The 21,253-nt window shown below is 37.7% G+C and overlaps 1 protein-coding gene across 1 annotated transcript in view; it reads right to left on the bottom strand.

The window, feature by feature from the left end:
- The window catches only part of GDAP2 (ganglioside induced differentiation associated protein 2), an 835,060-nt gene that overhangs the window by 558,367 nt on the left and 255,440 nt on the right, over window positions 1-21,253 (bottom strand). The window contains exon 4 of the mRNA XM_044071479.1: window positions 7,890-8,043. Coding sequence (XP_043927414.1) covers window positions 7,890-8,043 — 154 coding nt within the window. The remainder of the gene's footprint in view (window positions 1-7,889; window positions 8,044-21,253) is intronic.

Genomic DNA, 21,253 nt, shown 5'->3' with positions numbered 1-21,253 from the left:
AAAAGGGAAGGAGCAAACTGCATAGAAAAACAGAATGCGGGAACAATACATACAAAATAACTTTCAGGCAGAAGAATGAACATTAAGAGAAGGTGATAATTAAGCAAGTCATGTAATGCTGGAGTGAATAATAATTCTTAAAAACAAAGCATGCAAGTACACATGAAAAATGCTTCTATGTTTTTTCCTCTTCTATTAATGCATATATACCCATGTCACCATCTAAAATGGGATTTAATAAAGATGTTTAAAAACAGAAAGTAAATATCTCTCAAAACATTCGCTGAAAACAGATGTCAGGCTAAGTGGCTGCCGAATTTCAGCTTTGTCATAACATCCCCCTTTACCTACAAGAAAGACAGTTTTTTTCAATTTCCAAAACACAAAAACAGTTAAGTTTCTTGTATCAACTGTGTTAAACCGTAGAATAAATAAATGTCCTATAGAATTAGCCAAAATATGAATCAACTGTGGGATGTTATTGGGTTACTAGTGGATTTATCTTTCCGAGGGTAAGTATACTATCTCAATGGTAATAATTGACCAACTAACGTGTTTCAAAGGGCCTGGTAACAGATAGTGAACAAAGACGACACTGCGCCTGAGAAGTACTTACTAAGAAAGATGGGCAATTGCAGCCGGTGTATTCACAATCAAATCATTAATAATTACGGGACCAACATTAAGATGATCACTCCTTTAATAACTCACAAACACCAAGAACATATTATCAGAAGTACCTGTGAGTGTTTTTCATGCTTGTTATTTGTAGACATAACTTGTTTTAAACTGCTGGCTGCCCCATTATATGTTGGTTTAGTAGCTAAAGTCTTGTATTTCCATTATAGCACAAAAAGACATGGAAGAAGCCTGTAGAAGTGTAACCCTATGAGTTGGTCTTTAGCAGAATAATCTCACTGGTAAGGTGCAGCTAACAAGGTGAAGGAAATATGCTACAGTTACAGTGAGAAAGAACAGCAGCCTGTGGTACAAAAGGTAAATGAGAGAGAGAGAGAGAGAGAGAGAGAGAGAGAGAGAGAGAGAGAGAGAGAGACAAGTTATAAACCAACTTGTAAGAAAAAGTTCTAGTAGATTTAACACTGAGAACCATCAGAGGACAGCAGAAAGCACATGTAGATGAATATACTTCAATATAAGAGGTTTATTAATACAGACAATACAGCTGGGGTACTATGTGAAAATATGACAATATAAAAGCAGCGACACAGAAAAGAAAAGCATTTCAATAATACATTCAGCAGGCCATGACAGAATCACAACTGCATACACTGACTAATGCATGAGAATGTAAGTGTGAAAGATATATTTAGAAAAAGATCCCCAAAACATTTGCATTGGGAGACAATGAAAAGGTGAGGCTTAAGTACAGATAAAAGTAGGTGAAAAAATGTAATATCTCGCGTTAGTGAGCTCTAAAGCAATGGTACAGGAATGGAAAATGTTTTTTTCTTAGAATAGTAAATACGCAGGATAATGGAGCTTTGGTGCCCTTTCTTTGTGACTTAAAATATATAGAGAGATGTGAAGCAATTGACAACTTTTCAAAAGAGCTGAAAAGTCTTTGAAAAATTAAGTTTACTCAGGTAGCTTAACAGCTTAGATGCTATCCATGTAATTATCACTTCATCAGGTAAGATGGAGAAATGTTCTCACTTAAGAGAGAAATTAAACAATTTTTTTAAGATAGTAAGAAGATGGGATATGCTAACAGAGGATCTGAATAAGACCAGAGGGCAGATTCAAGACAAAAAAAACAGTACATTCTTCCATTAAGATATGGCTTCAGGTGTCAGCATTTTTGCAGTTCTGTAAACTGTTTTCTGTGAATCTACCAAAGAGGAATATGTAAAATCAAAATGAAGTAAGAGGGTTAAGGAGGGTAACAGCAAGGTATCTGAAAGCATATGCATATGATTACACGGATATTACAGGATCAATTAGTTTGAGAAAAAGGCACTGAAGAAGCCATTAAGGGGAATCCAAACTTATAATTTGAATTAAGGCCTTTCTTTCCCTTCTTATTTTTAGTACATTCCAAGTTCAAACACAAATTATTCTGAACATGTTCTTGGATGGTAGACTGATAATACAACTGCCAGCTCATAGCCACACTATGTTGCCAACACAAAATATTGTCAGGAAGACACAAGGAGGAAGAAAGATTAATTACAGTAGGACAATAGTCATCTCTGACATAACAGGAAAAAGGCCAAAATACGATGCAAGTGACCAGAGTTCAGTTAATGGCCCAGGTGCTTGGAGGAGCTGGCAGTGCAGGGTGGGAATGAGTGACAGTGCTGGCTCACCTATCCTGGGGGATGGAAGTGGCTTTGGCCCACCACATGGGTGACTCCTAGCTGCAGCCTGAAGTGTTCACTTGATGGAGTCCTGAGCTATCCATTCCAGAGTTGCCACAGTGCAGTCATATTATGCAGTCAAGGGGGGACTGGATGTTGAGATATGCTTCCCACTGGGAGAAAATGGCTGCAGGATTGAAGGAGCTGCCTAGGGGGTGAAGAGAGTATGCTGCCTTCTAGGCAGGACCTAATGGGGCACATTGCCTATCACAAGAACTGGGTCCCATTCCACCAGAATGAATAGACCAGCTGGATGAAGATGGAAGAGCCACTGAGCAAGGTCCTAGGGAGTGGCAAAAAAATGGGAGTGGGAAAACACTGGTGCAAACGCAGACTCCCTGGGAGGCCTCAAGAGTTCACAGTCCACATATCTGACAAAACACCATGGAGTTTGACTTAGGCAGATTTTCTGGTAAGGTGGTACAAGCACCAAAAGAGAGAGCTACTTGCATAATCAGTTGTTTCCTGATAACTAATAAAATGAAGTCATTCTTTCAAATGCACATTTAAAGTCTTTATAAAAAATGGCACTAGTAAGAATCCAGTTGCATGCAGACTATTTTTTTCAAAGACTTTGGCAAGGGCACAAAGGGTGGATATGTGTGAAGAAGTTCAAAAGGGTAAAGAACAAGAGGCTTGGTGAATGAGAATTACTGCATGCATTCATGAGGAGACTATCCCAATAGTGACTGAGGTGTTGAGAAGAAGTAGAGCTTAAAAAAAAAAAAAAACAGTTGGACCTCAACTAAAAAAACCTGGTGAAACTGATCACAGAGGAAGAGTGGACTTAAGAAAGCTTGAGAAGATGACCCACACCTCCACAATAGTAACCTGACAAAAAGAAAGGAGTGTAAAAAAGGAAACAAAGTCATTAGATAAGAACAAATGGGAACAGTCTGAAGGACTGTGCAAACTGAATGAGGAACAGGTTTTGGGGAAATTGGTGGTGAGGCTGAGAAGACAGGTTGTAAAAAGGAGCAGACTGCAACACTTAATTCTTCAGGTGATGGATTTGAATTAGTCTAGACAAAATGAGGTGGGTGGAAGTTTTTATTTACTTACTTACTTATTTTTGTTGTTGCAGAGCTGCTTGTTACACTTCCAAAAACGTCTGTTCTGGCTGAAAGATGTTTGCTGTTGACAACATAAGCACTGTAATTCTGCAGTATTCACAGCAATGCTACATTCATGCCTTAGCTTTGTAAATGCCTAGTAGACATGCAAAAAAGGAAAACAATGTGTCCACTGCTTCCAGTTGTCATCTCTTTACTTAAGTTTTGCCTTTAGGGTGGGAACCAACCATGGGATGCTGGAATCTCTAACTCTTTAGGTAGTAACTGTAAAACAAAAATTGTGTGAGAGAAAGAGGGCTTAATTTTTCTCTAGACTGTTTTAATAAACACTACTAGTGGAATAAAGAGGTGTTTATCAATATGGGGAAAGGGGGACCTAACAGAAGAGTTGTTAGTGAGGATGAAGATCTTAACCTGTGATAAGAAAAAGTGAGTGTGGGGGGGGGGGGGTTAAGTAATCGCTATTGTTCTGTGAGGAGTTGGAATGAAGCACTTTCTGTTAGGGTGTCAGTAACAGAAATTATATACCCCAGTGGCAGTACTGGAACTGAGAAATATACTCTGGAATTTATGTTTAATAAAGAGGGCTGTTTTATTTCCTGACTAAAAGCAAAGCCTGTCATTCCTGTACAAAACAGTTATCAATAAAAAAAGAAAAATATAAATCAAGTTTAAACCATGTCTCAGAAATAGTCAAAATATCAGGGTTATGAGTTGTAGTCCAGAAAACTAACTGGTCGCTATTACTTTTATTCTTAACGTCACCAGGGTAAGCAGTGCAAATTTAAAGTTTTATGTGGGGAATAAATGATTACAGCAAAGTGGAGTATAAGAGTACAGAAAATGTAGGCCAGGTCATATCACTAGATATGCATAAACATCAAATACAAAAAGAGACATATATCCTGGCTCTGTGGAACAGAGGACAGAGTCCCGGTGGTGAACCAAGCCACCAGGATATGAATGGCAGCCCCATCACTAGAGGAGCCAGCTAGACAGGGGGACGGTTGAATGGACATTGCTCACTTGCCTCTCCGGGGCATTGGGTGGGATGTGTGCACGCAGGGGCACAGTAGGTGGTGCCATTCCCTGGCAGACACTGTGAAAACCATCCCTTGTGCTTCAAAAAGAGGGAAAGAGCTGCCTGAGAGGAAATGCCCTTGTAGAATCGAGGGGAACATTTTGCTGCTATCGACTGCATGTTGTTTCCTAAGCATTTTGCTGGGTGTACAAGGTGGACAACAAAGAATACAAAAAAATAAAATAAAAATAAAACAATCCACTTTTGAAGGTTGTCTGAATGATGGCTACATCCCAATCATGCTTACAGCAAATGGGCCAATTAACTAGAAGTAGCTGATGAATGACAGACTGCTTGAGCAAAGGTGAAGAAGATTTTATATTTTATATATATATATATATATATATATATATATATATATATATATATATATATATATATATATATATGGGTCTACTACGTTAGACCGACAGTCTACAACACAGATACCCACAACACCGACACCACAAGAACGAAACCGCAAAAACACGAAAGTTCATATGCCCGACAAACCACAATACCGACAGTTAAAACCAAACGTTCGCTGTTCGACACAACACACAACACATGCACACCAACAACCTAAAAACCTACACTACACCTTACACACAACTATCTATGCACTAACCTTAACCCAAACCCTAACCTTAAGGTCCGTCACTATCGCACACTTACCTTACCCGCACCCTAACCCTAACTCACTTAATCCGTCCCTAATCCTCAAGTCCCTCACCATCGCACACTTACCTTACCCGCACCCTAACCCTAAGTCCCTCACTATCGCACACTTGCCTTACACGTACCCTAACCCTAAGTCCCTCACTATTGCACACTTACCTTACATGCACCCTAACCCTAAATCTCTCACTATCGCACGCACACCTTACATGCACCCTAACCCTAAATTCCTCACTATCACACACTTGCCTAGTAGCGCTCACACATTTCCCATGTCGGTGTTTTCGCTGTCGGGATTCAGAGTTGTTGGTTATCTGCTCAGTCGGTCTTCTAGCGTCGGTGATGTCACTGTCGATTTTCCGAGCTTTCGTTCTAACGTAGGGAACCCATACATTATATATATATATATATATATATATACATACATATACACACACACACACATATATGTGTGTGTGTATATATATATATATATATATATATATATACATACATATATATATATATATATATATATATATACACACATACACACATATATATATAATATATATAATATATATATATATATATATATATATATATATATATATACACACACACACCTACACACACACGCACGGACACATGTGCACATGCATGCACACAGATACTTCAAGCTAGGGTTGTAGCATTTTTGGGTAGAATTTGACTGTTAATATGACACCCCTGTAAGCAGTGCTTAAATTTTCCCCTTCCTGGTTACTACAATTGAATTAAGGCCACCAAAAAGCATGGCAATAGTAAGAAATGGAAAGAGGCTGAGATCTACAAGGTCAAGGTGACAATATAATACACAAAGGTTGAGATTACAATACATGAGAAAAAAAAGAGTTGATCAGTGACAACCAGCACGTATAGAAATTAGAACATTGTACGGATGGGTGAAAAGTGCTGCGGTACATAACACAGATACCTGCTATTGATTTAAAAGGCACAAGGACAGCTCATTGAAAAAAGTGAGAATTTGTATAGTTTGGTGAATGAGAATGAAGGATATGGGCAGCCCAACAGACAAGATCTACAATGGTGAAAACGGAACTGAGGAGAAGGGGTTACATCCGAATGTACAGACAAATACCCTGATGGCTTTAGGACAGTGTTTATAAACGGTGGTACTAGTTTTATAAAATATTAGTAGTTCAGAAAGCTTTTTTTTTTGAGCTGCTGATCACTGCAGTGATGCCCTAGAAGAGATAAAAAAAAAGGAGCAATTCTCCTTCACAAAAGAAACTAAACAGAACAAAACACTGTAAGGGACTGGTTAAGTGACAGACAAGTCAGGTTAGCATAAATTAAAGGACAGCCATCATGTGGGATCAATGGAGGGGATAGGTAGTTCCCCCTCAAGCTCTCTGAAGGAAACAGGATGTAATCTTATAATAAGTTGCAAGAAAAAAAAGAATCTATTGGAAGAAAAGCAGCGGTAAAGCATGCGTATACAGTTTCAGAACTGAATAATCCACAGGACAAAACAGCAAAAAGTTGGGAAAAGCATAAATAAAACAGCATGAACTAGCTTTAGACCAAAGGTAAACCTGTATGCAAACTCATTCCAAAAGAGAGAAAAAACAGCAACAAAAGCTGCAGGGACGATCCAAGATGATGGCTTTATTTATTGTCTATCCCTTGTGGACACTGTGCTACAAGCAATTCAGATTTGCATGAAGGGGCAATGTCCCAGGTGCAAAGTGTTGGGGGGGGGGGGTCAATTAGCTGATTCTGATCTCAGTTTGGGACAGTTTAAAAGAAAAAAAAAGTAAAACTTGAGCACTGCCTGCTACAGTTTAATATAAAAAAGATTTCTTTGATTTGATTCTTTTATTTATTTATTTAGTTCATCTGAAGGAGGAGGATTGGGTCAGAGTGTAGAATATGAACCTGATTGGCTCAAGCATTTCTGGAACCCCTAGGTACCTGACCTCTTTTTTTTGCCCCTCAGCTGAGGATGGGTGGGCATACCTGCCAAGTGTTCATATTTTTGCTTAATGATTTTGGTCTACTCCTCAGTTATAAAATGTATGGTTTTCTGCCAAATCTCTGATAACTGAAGTCACTAAATGACATATATTTGAGTTTAGTTTCAGACTTCGTATCCTTCAGAGAATGCATGCCAGTACAAATACTTTTTTTTTCTTCTGGATAAAATTTACAAAATTTTGAAACCATTTTATGTTGCCAGTTGTGGATCTTCCACAGTATATGAAAAGAGAGTTTTCTGCAGCTTTTCAGTACTAGGATTTGTATTTTAGTCTAGCTGTAAAGATAATATATTTCATTCTCCATGTTTTTTCTGGTTTTGCCCTTTCATTTTACATTTATTTAAATGTTTTGAAAGCTAGATGATTTCTGCTAACCTTAACAATTAATTTTCTTATTAACATTGCTCGCTTCCCTTTGGATCTGTTTCAGAGGAAACTTTGCTGCTTACCTGACATTTCTGATGCTCATCCATAGCTCTACTTCCAAGTCAAAATTTCGTCTCACCTTTAAAGTTTTCTAGACATTTCTCATAATCATTATGCAAAACTCAGGTCCTAAAGTCAAGTACTTTCACTTACGATAAATATAAAGCCCATTAATAGGAAACTAAATAAAGAAGCAATCATTTAAAAACGGTCTACTAGCATAAATTGTAAACTTTCAAAATCTACATCTTACTTTGCCAGCTGAAGTACATTTCGATAACAGTTGAAGAGGGAGCTTTCAGCAGCTGTTCTGTATTTTGGTTTGTATTTTGGTCCAACGGTATGGATGATAAATCTAGCAGCAAGATTGTATCCTTTTGTAATCTTTGCTTCACCTGTTCGGCATCCTTGAAGGAGACAAAAACAAAAAAAAAGTTGCTCGATTATGTTGACCAAGCCTTTTACAAATGCATACAGATGAATAGCTCTTACTAACAGGAATGGCCCAGACTAAGGGATGTGTATTCACAAAACAACTGATACACAGCCTGTCAGCTGCTGCAACTACCCATTAAGGCAGCTGCCTCTCTCTGTCAAACCATTTACTTACTCAAGCCAATTTCAACTATTCCATTTATCTACACTCCCCATCATTCTCTGAAAAGGGTAGTTCAGGCCCCCCTACTATAAAAAAGTGACTCAAGACAAGTACTTTAATGTTTTAATTTCAGGCCATCATTTAGGATTCTTTTTCACCTTTAAGCCTTCTTTAACTTCACCACTACCCGACCCCCTTTTTGACAGTTTTATGGACAAGCTCAGTGGTATAGATAGTAATCAAAGATTGAAATTAAGTCAATGAAGTAATGGTCATCCAGAAAATGTTACTACCTATGGCTTCTAACAGCACTGAACAAGTGCGCTTATAACAAAGTATCTGTTATGATCCACACTCTCCACATGTGACAAACGTGGACAGCTGGTGACTGGCACAGTCAGCAATACCCGATGTAAACAGAACCCCAAACAGTAACATTTGAAAAGGGAGGTTTCTGCCACTGTGCAGTTCATGGTACTGTACTTAGGTCCAACCAGGTAGATAAATCTAGCAGCAAGGTTGAATACTTTTGTAATTTTAGCTTCACCAATTCAGCACCCTACATAATAAGAGCAGAAATGAGATGCCCAATTTGCTCCAAACATACCATACAGAGTTGACAAAAAGGGTAGCAAGCACTTAGCAAAAGGATAGGATATTAAAAATATGCAAAAAGATGTGGATTCAACAGCATTAAATTTAACTGACGACATGGTACACTGTGCTACGGAAAGCATTTTATTTATTCATTTAACTGGTTAAGTGGGGCCTACCAAGGACCTCTTTTCAGCTATATTACAAAGAATTACAAACTATTCTTTTTTTATTTGCTTCAAGCACTGATGGGAAGCAGAAACTGGGCAGAGGACCCAGAGGCAGTCACACTGGAGGGTTGGGCTTTGTATTATGCATACAGCTGTTTCCAGTCCTCTGGTATACAGTGCAGTGCAGTTTTGAATCTGGGTGCATGAGGGCTCCCTGATGAAATCTCGAGACCTGGTTTGCATAGTCCTGAGACTTTGAAGAAAAAAAAAAGGTACAGAAGAATTTTTTTCCAGGAAGGCAAGCCTCCTCCACCACGATGTGGGAGGAAAAGCCCCCACACTTCACAAACTTGTACACACCAAACTCAGAGATCAATGTACTTTGGAATAAGGGAATATTCTGAAAAATGGCAATATTGGACTTTATATGCAAGTCTGGATTTTCGTCTATTTGGTCATCACATCTCAGGACTTGGCAATGTGAGTCCTGTTACTTTAGATGGTTATGGTTGCCATACATGAGCTCACCTTGCTCCAAGGTCATTCACACTCTGTCAGAGAAAGCCAAGGAAAAGCAATCAAAAAAAAAACAAGGGCTCAAACTGAGGAATTTAATTCAACACAATTTATTTATTTTCACTTTGTGAACTGTGATGGTCAGACTGGGTTATGAACCCCGTTTTAGCGGAGTCCTGGGGAGAAAAGATACACAAAAAATTACAGTAACACAACATTTTAAGTTACGTTTATAATCAGTATTCCAAGTGCTTTCAATAAAGACTTGCATATCATCTACAGCATAATATACAATGAAATTTGATATGCAAAACATGACATACAATTTAAAATATCTAGTACTCTGTGCTACACTTGGTAAGTAAAATGAGGACTTAAGAGTTAACCATTGCTGTTAGAGCAAGTTTTGAGGATTGCTCATGAATGTTAGCAGAACAGATCATTTTGAGGACAGAAATATGAATAAAGGTGTTATGATGAATAAAACTGCAGAGTACTAATAAGACACATCTGATGAGCCTGATATGCAAGGCCATGGAACGTATTATCATGGAACTTATAAACAAAGACAGTGGCAACTTTCAAACACTGGACCCCACCCAGTATGGGTTCGTGAAAGGCCAATCTTGTCTCCTGAACCTGACTGACTTCTTTGAATCAGTCTCCAGAGCTGTGGATGAGGTTAAGGTGGTCCACACAGCCTATCTGAACCTCGCCAAGACCTTCAACACCATCCTCCACTCTGGAATCATAGATAAACTTACTAAGCTGGGCATTAATCCCTAAACACTCAATGGGTTGCCATCTGGCTTATTGACAGAACCCACACTGTAAAAGTAGCCAACTCCAAATCCAGCTCCAGACAAGTCACAGGTGGAGTACCTCAGGGTCCTCTTACATATTATGAATTCTCTATCACTTGATTCCTTAGCCATCGGTTGGTTTAAATCTTACCTTGAAAGCAGACAGCAGGCAGTACTTTGGCGCAATAACCTTTCTAATCTCCTGCCCATCTCCCTTGGTGTCCCTCAGGGTTCCATATTAGGTCCACTGCTATTTTCCATTTATATTAATGACCTTCAGTTAGTAATTCCACATACTACATGCATTCAATATGCAGATGATTCTACTATTATCTGCTCAGCTACTTCTCAAACTGAATTACATACCCTAACCCAAAAAGCATTTAATACTGTTGAACAATGGTTCACTCACCATTGCCTCCTTCTTAACCCAAAAAAACTAAAATGCTACTCTTCTCACCAACCCGTAAGTCCCCCCCCCCTTACATTTCACACTCGTATCTAACAATGGTACACTTATTTCCCCCGACCCAACTACTAAACTCCTAGGAATAACAATTGACAATAACCTCAACTTTGATATTCATATCAATAACACTATAAAAACAGTCAATAAAAAACTAGGATCCCTCTATAGAATCAAACCCTTTCTAACAGCAGCAGCCAGGGCTGCCATAGCAAGAACTCACCTTATCTCTACTCTATGCCTCACCTATTTATACAAATCTTTCTAAAAACAACTTCTGCAAACTAGCAGTATCCTATAATAATATTGCTCCATTTGCTACTGCTTCTCCTTTCAGAACACATCATTGCCTTAATCTAAAACAACTTGGCTGGCTTGAGTTTCCACATCATCTACAATATCGCCAGCTTGCTATAGCCCACAAGATCTTCTCTCAACCCACAAATACACCAATACTCAAACCTTTTCACCCCATACAGCAATTCTAAAAAACCTATGTTCATCTAACAAACTTTTTATTAACACTTGCAGATCTTACAACTCAGCAGGGGATACCCTGTTCTCTAATACTGTTGGAAAGTTATGGAATTCACTTCCTACTGAGCTCACTTCTCTGTCATCTCCTACACTATTTAAAAAGAAACTAAAATTAGATCTCAATACACACTGGTTATGTTCCTGCACTAACCCTGACTAACTTTCCTACATCTCATCATTAACATCCTTGCATCATTATGTATGTATATTTACTTTGTCTTGAATTTCTACAGTACCCCTTACTGTCCTTGCTAAGCTCATTTGAACTATTGATGTTAATATTGTTATAATGAATGCTCATCCATTGCTATTATGAAAAAAAAAAAATATTTTGTTTACTTTTCAAACGGCTACCACTTTCTAAATTCAGTTTTGCATGCATCTTTACTGTTACTTCTTTTTATATATTATATGGGAGTTTTATATTTGTATTTTTCTTGCATATGTCTTTGGAGCTTTTCTCCCCGGGCCTCTACTGAAAATGGACATGTATCCAGCTAGACTAGCCCGGTCAACAAATGTAAAATAAATAAATAAAATTGTTTGGCATCTACTTCTCTGAAGTATAGGCCAACACTAAGGGACTCTGGCTAACAATGTTCGCAGATGACTGCAAACTGGGAGCCATTATTGAATCCCCAAATGATGTGGATATTCTACAAAAGGGCCTTACAGAAACAGATGCTTGGTGCCAGAGCCATGGGCTCAAGCTCAATGCCATGAAATGTATAGTTATCCCCTTTGGGGAAAAAACATGTACCTGTGAATTACCATATAGGTGGCAGTACACTAAACACCGAAAGTGTGATAAGAGACTTAGAGACACAGGTGGACAGTGGTCTCGCCTTCAATAACCACATTGCCACAACAGTCAGGAAATCCTTCTATGTGGCACACCTCATCACTAAGGGGCTTTTCATCCAGAAAAAAGATGGTCATTGTCCCACTGTACTCATCCCTCATTAGACCCATTATATAGAATATAATGCCCCATTTGGTATGCACATCTCAAGACATGTGCAACAACTGGAAAGGCCGCAGAAATACCTCACTAAAAGAATCACTATTCAGAGGTGATCTCTGCTCAACATACAAGGCCATGTCAAACCCAGAGCTGTTGGACATGCTACACCTAAAGAAATCCCAATCCCTCAGAGCTACACGCTCCAGGGATCTAAACCTAGTCAACACAATAAACAAAACATGCTGGAGGGATAGGTTCCTGACCCAGAGACTCCCCAGACTCTGTAACAGACTGCCCATACATGTCAAGCTGAGAGCCTCTTTGGCCCTCTTCAAAAGGAACCTTGACGATTGGATGGGAGATAGGAAATTCACCCCGGGGATCACATCAGTCGCCCTGCTAGACAGGGGTCCAGGGAAGTAAATATTGTGGGAAGAAATAGCCAGGAGAATTGTTATGGCTAGGCTTGTATAGGCCCTATGGCTGACAGCCTAGTACTAGTCTATGAACCTATAAAAACATTTAGCAAGAGACAAGAACAGTTTGGGCTTTTGCCTAAATAGGTTTTTAGTTTACTGCTGAAAACCATGAAGTTACATTTACCGGTTAAGTTTGTGAGACTGAAGTACCATATCTTAGTTTGGTAAAGACAATCTAAATAACAACTGTCTGGTTTAATGACTTGCATTTATTTTTAGACTGAGACCACAATAACCTAGCTGAATTGTATTTTTTATATTATTAAATCAATAAAGCTTTTTAATCAGAAATGAAAAAAAATACTTTTTTGATTTGATTTAATCGGATTTTTTATAAGCTGAATTAATACCAATTTATTCTAAAAATGGGACAAAACATTTTATAGTTACAAAGGAGCAAAAAATGATATGAAGAGATGCAGTAAACATTACAACTGATGTGGCAGGCAGAAAAGGATGCTGAAAAAGCAGGCTACTTAATCAGTACTCTTCCATAGCATTTATACAAAAGGTATAGAGAAATTTGCCATTGTCAGCAAGAGGAAATGGTTAAGAAAACAGGGTTGGTAACTATTCTTTCACAATGGAAACCACCACAACTAAAGAATTTTGAAAGCTGAAAGGATAAAAACAGAAATGGGACTAGACAGGCTTTGTGTTATGGGGCAATAGCCAGGCCCACGACTTACATGGATAGAGACCAGACTGTGACCCAGGTAACATGGGCTTGATCAGCAGTCCAAATATCAGAGGAGGTGTCTGGGGGGAGATGGGGCAGTGCATCACTTTTGCAGACTCTCTTTTCTCAGGAGAAGCAGTGGTGTTTACAGCAAAGGGCTACAGCATGCAGACAAATGACACTAATCCACAAGCATGTGCATATGTGATGCACATTGGAAACTGAGATGCAATTGCTAGTAGTGCATACCAAAAAGCCCTTTTCTGCTGTCAGGATGTCATCACACCAGAACATTCTGACCTACTCTTTGCAGGATTCCCAAACCGCCTACACCAAGGATTTTCCAGCTTGGAAACATAGCCCAGAAGGTAAGTCAGCAAGGTGGAGTGGGGTGATCAAGGAGAGAGAGGCTCAGGAACATATATGATTGCAGATAGCTGTGGAAGAAATAAAAAATAAAAAGGAATTTACAGAAGAGCTAGTAATTTCAGCAAAATCACAGGAGGAGGGTACGCTTCCTAAAGTTTGGAAGAGGGCAAATGTGGCCCCCATTTCACAACTGTGAAAGCAAGACAGAGAATGAAAAAATTAAGAGCTGTCAGCCTGACATCAGCTGTGAGCAGATTAATGAAATGTTTGTCGAAGGAGTGAATTCTGACTCATCTAGAAGTCTGCTCCGCACCTAACCTAAGGAAACATGGCTTCACATCGGGGAAGTAAAGTCAGACAGCTGTATTTGAGTTCGTCAGGCAGCCCGGGGAGTAAACTGGGCCATAGAGGTGGCTTACTTATATTTTAAGACACTTGACACAAAAAAGTCGCTGAATAAAATATTTCAGTCTTAAAGTAGGTCAGAGGTAAGCATTATAGCTATTTTTTTTTATTTATCCTTTGAAGCCTGCAGACCACTTTCAGCCACTACCACAACCTGAGCCAATGCTGCAAATAATTTACAATTAACAATGTACAGATATTGAAAATGAAATACAATGACGCACCTGTTGAACATGCCACAGCAAAATGTGCAATAACAATCAAATAAGACTACAAATATATGTGCCTGCTTAGCACAACCATAATCATATACCTTTTAAAGAAGCTTAATGTAATTGGTAAGAGAAGGAATTTATATTAGAATACAAGCTGGTGAATAACACAAACCATCAGTCATAAGAGCCAAGAACTAATAAATAATAAAGGCATAAATTATTTTCAGATGTTATATTAGCTAGGTTGGGTGTCACACTATTAGTTACAACAAAAGGGTCACAGTAAGAGTTTGCCCATATGAAAGGATGTTTAGTAACACTATATCACAGAAGTGAGTACTGTGGATGGCCCTGCAAATGTCTGCAACAGAAAATACAGAGACGTCTTAAGCAAAAGAAGCTACTGTTTCTGATAAGAGTGATATGCAAAAAGTGTAGGATGCAAATAGCAATACTTTAGGAGACACAGTTGGATAGACATGAGCATGTGAATCTGACAAAGAAATGATTTCACAGGGGATTTTCAGCAGAATTTGCGGGAAACAGGAAAAGGGGAGTAATAATACTGACTGCTACAGTCAACTCCAACAGTGATATAAGAAAAAAAAAGACTGACAGAATTGCGCTAGTAAGGGGATACAGGTAGGGGAGGATAAGTGTGTTGGCATGTAACGATATTTTACCAAAAACTACTACCATGGAGCTTAAAAGAATTTTGGAAGAAATAAGTTTTCATCAAGAAACATTGTTTATGGGTGGAGACTGGAACCGAATTTGTAATAATGATAATGTGTCTGGGGAACCTTGAATGGAAAATATAACAAAAAAGGGTAGATTGCTGACAAATTATGAGAATATTTGGTGCAGAAGATATGAATTCAGAAGCAGGAACTCAAGACAGAATCTGCACATTACTCCCCAAGATACAATAACTGGGATAGACTAGGCAGAATACATTTCACATGAGCATGTGCATTTAATTGAAAGCTTTGAGACCCATACTGCAAGTATTTTGGACCATACACCAAGAAAAGCTACGATAAACATGCAGGATAATGCTGCAAAAATCAGCTAAAGGTACTTCCCTGTTTATCTGTTAAAAAAGAGAGGAATTTAAGGAATGGGAAGTTGAAATGATCTCGTTAATATGAAGACAAAAATTACTTCAGAAGGGGTTGCTAATCTAGCTCTCTATTCTTTGTTGACCGGGTTAGTCCTACTAGGCTAGTAACCTCTTTTCAGGGGAGACCAGAAGTGGTATTTATACTACAAGGAGAAATTTGGCTACGGCATAATGAGCTGAATAAAATAAGAACAGGAGTTTAAATAATTCCAATTATTTCTGCCACACTTTAGAGGGGGTGACAGTATTGTACAAAAAGGAGAATCTCACACAAAAAGAAGTGGGGCAACAGCAGAGTGCTAAACGAAAAATAAGAGTATTTGGATAATGCGTGCAAGTTCAGAAAGGTTGCCATTAAGCAACTCTTTTGGATAACAACTTTAGAATGCAAACTTTTAGCACAATGACTTGGGTAACAAAAATTAAGACAGGGAAGCACCCAAAGTTATACAGGTATTACATACATTTTTGAAATGTTATGAAAATTTGTATAAAGTAGAGGAATGGGAAATCACGAAAAGGCACAAATGGAACACTTAATTGCTCTAAGGTTAAAGGAAGATGACACTCAACAATTAATAACCAAGACAGGAAGAGATGATATAAAGACAGTCATATAAATTAAATCAGTAGGGAAGCATCCAGGAATAAGCAGCATTCCTGCGGATGTTTTGAAATTAGGAAGAAATGCATATAGGTCTTCCAGCATGGCAGCAACTGATTAATAACACAAAGTGTGGCATGTCGCAGTATCAACCTGGAATTGCTTAACTTCCCATACAGTCGAACTTTAATGTCTTCGGAAAAAGCAAAAAATAAAACAAGCCAAAAATCAAAGAAATTTAACAGAGAACAACTTAGGCTGTGATCAGTGCCACATAGTCTCTGCTATGGAAGAGACGGAATCAGTACAGGCCATGGGGGAGCCTCAGCCAGAAATATCAAATATTTCCTGACCTTGAAAAAAAAATTATGCAAATCCATACTGAATTATTTTTTAAAAAACAGAGGCACTTTAATGGACTACTTCAATTCCAAGAACAAGAAAACTGATAGGTTTCCAAGATGGTCTGTCCATCAGACAGATACCATGACAGTCCTGCAACAACTGGATCAGGCCATGAAGGAGACATTGGCATATTTGGAAACGACCCAGAATATGTTGCAGCAGAAGGTTGAGCTCAAAGACAGACTGAGAAAAGAACATATGTGAAGTGTCAGAAGCCATTTGGAATTTAAGAAAGTGAGTAGATAGATGCTTTCCTGCCAGCCATTATGAAATGTAAAAGGATGCACCTGAGATTTAAACTTAGCTATCAGGGTCTTCTATCCACTTAGAGTGAAGACAAACGTATCCCATGGAGGCAATGAAGGAACTTTGTAATAGGAAAAACAATTCAGAACCTAACAAGGGGGCTGAAGATGCCAATACTCAACCAGATAAAGCAGGGGAAACAGCAAGGATGCAAGATTAAAGAGAAGATGCTGGCGCCACCATTTCCTCTTTTCCAGTGTAAAATGACAGCTAAAATAAAACATGCAGGAGTACACCAAGAAAGTACAGGAAGAGGGATCAAGATGCAGTACAGAAGAACTGGGACTGGACGCAATAGATTCTGAATAACCTTGGTATTGTCAACCATAAGAAAAATATGGCTTTTTCCCCCGTTTCACTAACTTGTAGTAATGTGTCAAATTTCCAGATTTTTACTACCACACAGTGTACAGTGACATTTTTGACAACAGACATACGGAATCAAACTGACAGGCAACTAAGGCAGGGACACTAGCCTTAGATGGAAGGCAAAGGACTGACTGGATGTATTCATAAAATTCATATTGATTGTACAGTTTTTCAAGAAACACTAAGATTTGGTTTCCGGAGAAACACAAATTTCAAGGAATTATTTGAGAGAAAGATAAATCAGTGTAGGGGAGGAACACAACGGAAGGTGGGGACCCACAAGTGTGGAAGATGTGGTCAATGTACATTTATTTTGGATAGTAAGAAACTTGTATTGAAAAAATTAAATGTAAATTTAAAAAGTAGAGGCTATTTTACATGCCAAACAAAAGGGGTGGTTTATTTAGCCCTTTGATCTGTGACAAATACTATATAGGTAAGACCGAACGTAAACTTAAACAACGTATTTATGAACACACTAGGGACATCAATAAGTGTAACGAGAATAATACATTGTATAGGCACTGCATGACTTGCGTTAACACCAACATTAGGTTTTGGAAGAGGTAAAGATGTGGGATAGAGGTGGTGACTGGGAGTCTCATTTAGAATTTAAAGAACTAATGTGGCAACTTAGACTTGATGCCTGTGGTCCAAATGGACTGAATGACCACCTTTCCATTAAACCGGCCTTAAAACTATTGGCTAACGACCCTAAACTGGTTCATTAATATATAATACCATACATATACAAATTTTTGTGTTTTTTAACTGCTTTGTTATTGTTTTTTACACGTATTTATTTATTTATTTATATATATACATATACATTAAGTAATATCAGGTTGCAGAATTTATTATATTTATTATTACGGTATACCTATAAGTAAATTTAATGTGTTGTAGTAACAATGATTAATTGATTTTTATATTATATGTATTATATACCATGTATTATATACCATACTTTATTTAAGTATATTTTAATATATTATCAAGTATACTGCCATAATTATATAATCAAATATTTACGCATACCTATTTATAGTGGTTTAGATGACACTTACAAGATATAGTATTATAGCATTAATTTATTTATTTGTTATACATCATTAACTATGAGACATGTCAGTATAGAGTGGTTACATAGAGTATTTATTTGCCTGCATACATCATTGTTCGTTAGGTACTAATATTTGGTAAATATTTTGTAAACAATTTTAAATACTTTTTAAAAAAGCCATTAGTGCAATATGCAAGAGGTTAAAAAGTTTTTGGTTTTAAATATTTTTTATATTAAAAATGTTTTAATATATTTTATTTTATTAATATAGAAGTTTTGAGCACAAATGTATTAATATTTAACATTTGGATATTTGATTGATTAATTGAATTAATTAATTGAACACATTTGGGAGTGAATTTAGTATTTAATGACATGTGACAGCCATCTAGTTGGATTCTGATGAAGTCTGATTACAGAAGAAAGCGCGCTCAATCCCAGGTTGCTGTTCTTGTCTTCGTGGAATAAATTTTTGATGTTATGAACTTTCATTGAGTTGGCATTTGGTTTATACCAGTTCGTTTGGTTGTTTTGGCATTTGCAACTTTACTCAGGATATACCCTTATTGTGAAGCCGGTGGCTACCGTTTGTGGTTGACTGGATGTATTGTTGGTTTGTACATACCTAATACATATTAAAATATTTTATGACTAATAAGCTAACATAAATCTATAGAAGGCAGTAAAAGAATAAGAAAAGACATCACCCGTTTTTCTTTGCTCTTCCTGTTTTAATTAAAACTATTACAGTGGATCCCCTGTTACATGTAGGGGATGGTAGTGTCTGCACTAGGTGCTGGGGCAAAGTGATTTGTTATTAAAAGGGAATGTCTTACATTGGATGGTGCAGTGGTTGTGTTGTTGCTCCACAGCGAGAGGTTCTCTGATGCAATTCTCAGCTGGGGTGTCTTCTGTGCGGAGTCTGTATGTCCTCCCTGCGTTTGTGTGGGTTTCCTCCGGGTGCTCCGGTTTCCTACCACATTACAAAGACATGCATCCGGAGTGTTTCTCTCCGGGCTTCCGCTGAAAATTTGCTTCATTCCAAGTCAGATTTTTCCGATAAACAAATTAAAGAGGTCTGAGCTAAGCACTTATGCCTGTAAAAATTGCAATGAATCTGTTTTGAGGAATGGGAACCAATAACAGGCATATAAAAGGCCGGTTTCCAAAAAATACTGGAAAACTACTGAAAGTACAAGGGGTTATTAATGTTAGCAGTAGTAGAAATGTCTATTTTGTTTTCTCCTCCTCCTCTAGTCATCTAGGCAAATGTACTAAAAGGGATGGAAAAGATGCACACAATGGTCTGTATTTCAGTACAATAAATAAGGATACAAAAAAAGTAATGAATGAAAGCTATATTACAATCTGTGGTTGCTTTAGAGCAGTAGCTTGATTATTGGTAGATGGACTGAATAGGAACAGTTTGTATGTAGTTTTCAAGCTTTGAAAAAGGGAGTTGTTTTTTTTTTTTTTTTTTTTTTTTTGAGTGCAAATAATATAGTCAGCCAATCAAAACGCAGAAGGCAATATAAATAAGTAATAATCACATGTTCTGATTTGCATGGAATAGCAAATGATAAAAGGTACGACAAGTTGGTTATGATGGCAATAAGATGTAAGAGTGAACATGTGGTACAGTTAATCTGAATGAGAATCATTTCATGGAATGTCATCATTTGCTGGCAAGCAAAAGTAAAGCAGGCAATATTCTTTGATATAAAGAAAAAATGCGATGCACACGTTGCAATGCTGCAGGAAAGTCATTTAGCTGAAATAAAGCATGATAAACTGAAAAAAAAAGCTAGGATGAGAGGGTTATGTTCAAGCTTGGAAGGAAAAAGGAGGCGGGTCTGGATACTAACAAGTTCAGTGATTATAAATACGGAATATATAGTAGGTGATGACAGTGGAAAATATGCAATGCTAAAGGGTACCTGGGAGGGTAAAGTAATGTAGATACACATACTTACCTTAGAAAGTTAAAATTCAGGTGAATAAATAAATGATGTGACAAGCAATGCCATTTCAACAGGGGATAACAATAACTGCCGAAGACCAGAATATGACAGGAGCCACAGAGGATATCTCAGGAGGGCCAATAAGCTTACAGATTCCAGTGGAAAGGAAGTATCTCAAGTGATATATATGAACGTTTTTAGATTAGTGGACACACTGAAATCAAACCAGGGACAGACAGAATATACATTTTACAGTCACAGATTTAAGACATAAGTGAGACTAGACAGACACTACATAACTAGAAAGTACTTCTATCTTATACAGTCGAGATCTATCCACCCCATATCACTCACAGACCATGCATATATTTTAGTGGAAGTTAAAAAGTGATGAAAGAATATCTTGTAAGAAACACTGGCAGTTTCCTACTTACTTGCTACGACAAAATGAGTTTTTCAACTGGGCAGACAATCAACTACACAAATAATTTGAACAAGTAGATATGAACATGGTACAGGAAGTGGAAAAATGGGATACAACAAAGACAGGGTTAGGGAGAAGTCTAAAACTCGCAGAGGAAATTTGGCTAAACAGCTGCTGTAAATACTTAAATGCTTTGGAACCAACTAAGCAGTTACACAGAAGAGAGGGGATATCCGAGACAGTATATAGGGAGGAACAGTTACAAAAAGCCAAGGGATCTTTGTTAAAGCATTAATAATATGAACAAGTTTAGATCACAGAAATTAGGGCTATATTATTTTGCAACTAGTCCTCTACAGAGTAAATTACTTCCACGGAGAGTAAGAATGCATTACCCTTCGGCTGTGGGACTCACAATCAGGTAGGACAAAAAGGGAACCCAAGGGAATGAGGTTAATTATGAAAACATACTTTCAGAGTTTATATGAGGAAGATAACCATGTAGAGAATAAAAATAGAAAAAATGAGAGTTTACCTGGAAACTTTAAATCTTCCAAAAATATCTGA

Source organism: Protopterus annectens, chromosome 5.part0, assembly GCF_019279795.1.
Source record: "Protopterus annectens isolate FY-2018-M chromosome 5.part0, PAN1.0, whole genome shotgun sequence".
Lineage (NCBI taxonomy): Eukaryota > Metazoa > Chordata > Ceratodontiformes > Protopteridae > Protopterus > Protopterus annectens.
The sequence above is the reverse complement of the archived record's forward strand: the minus strand, read 5'-3'. Positions and strand labels throughout refer to the sequence as shown.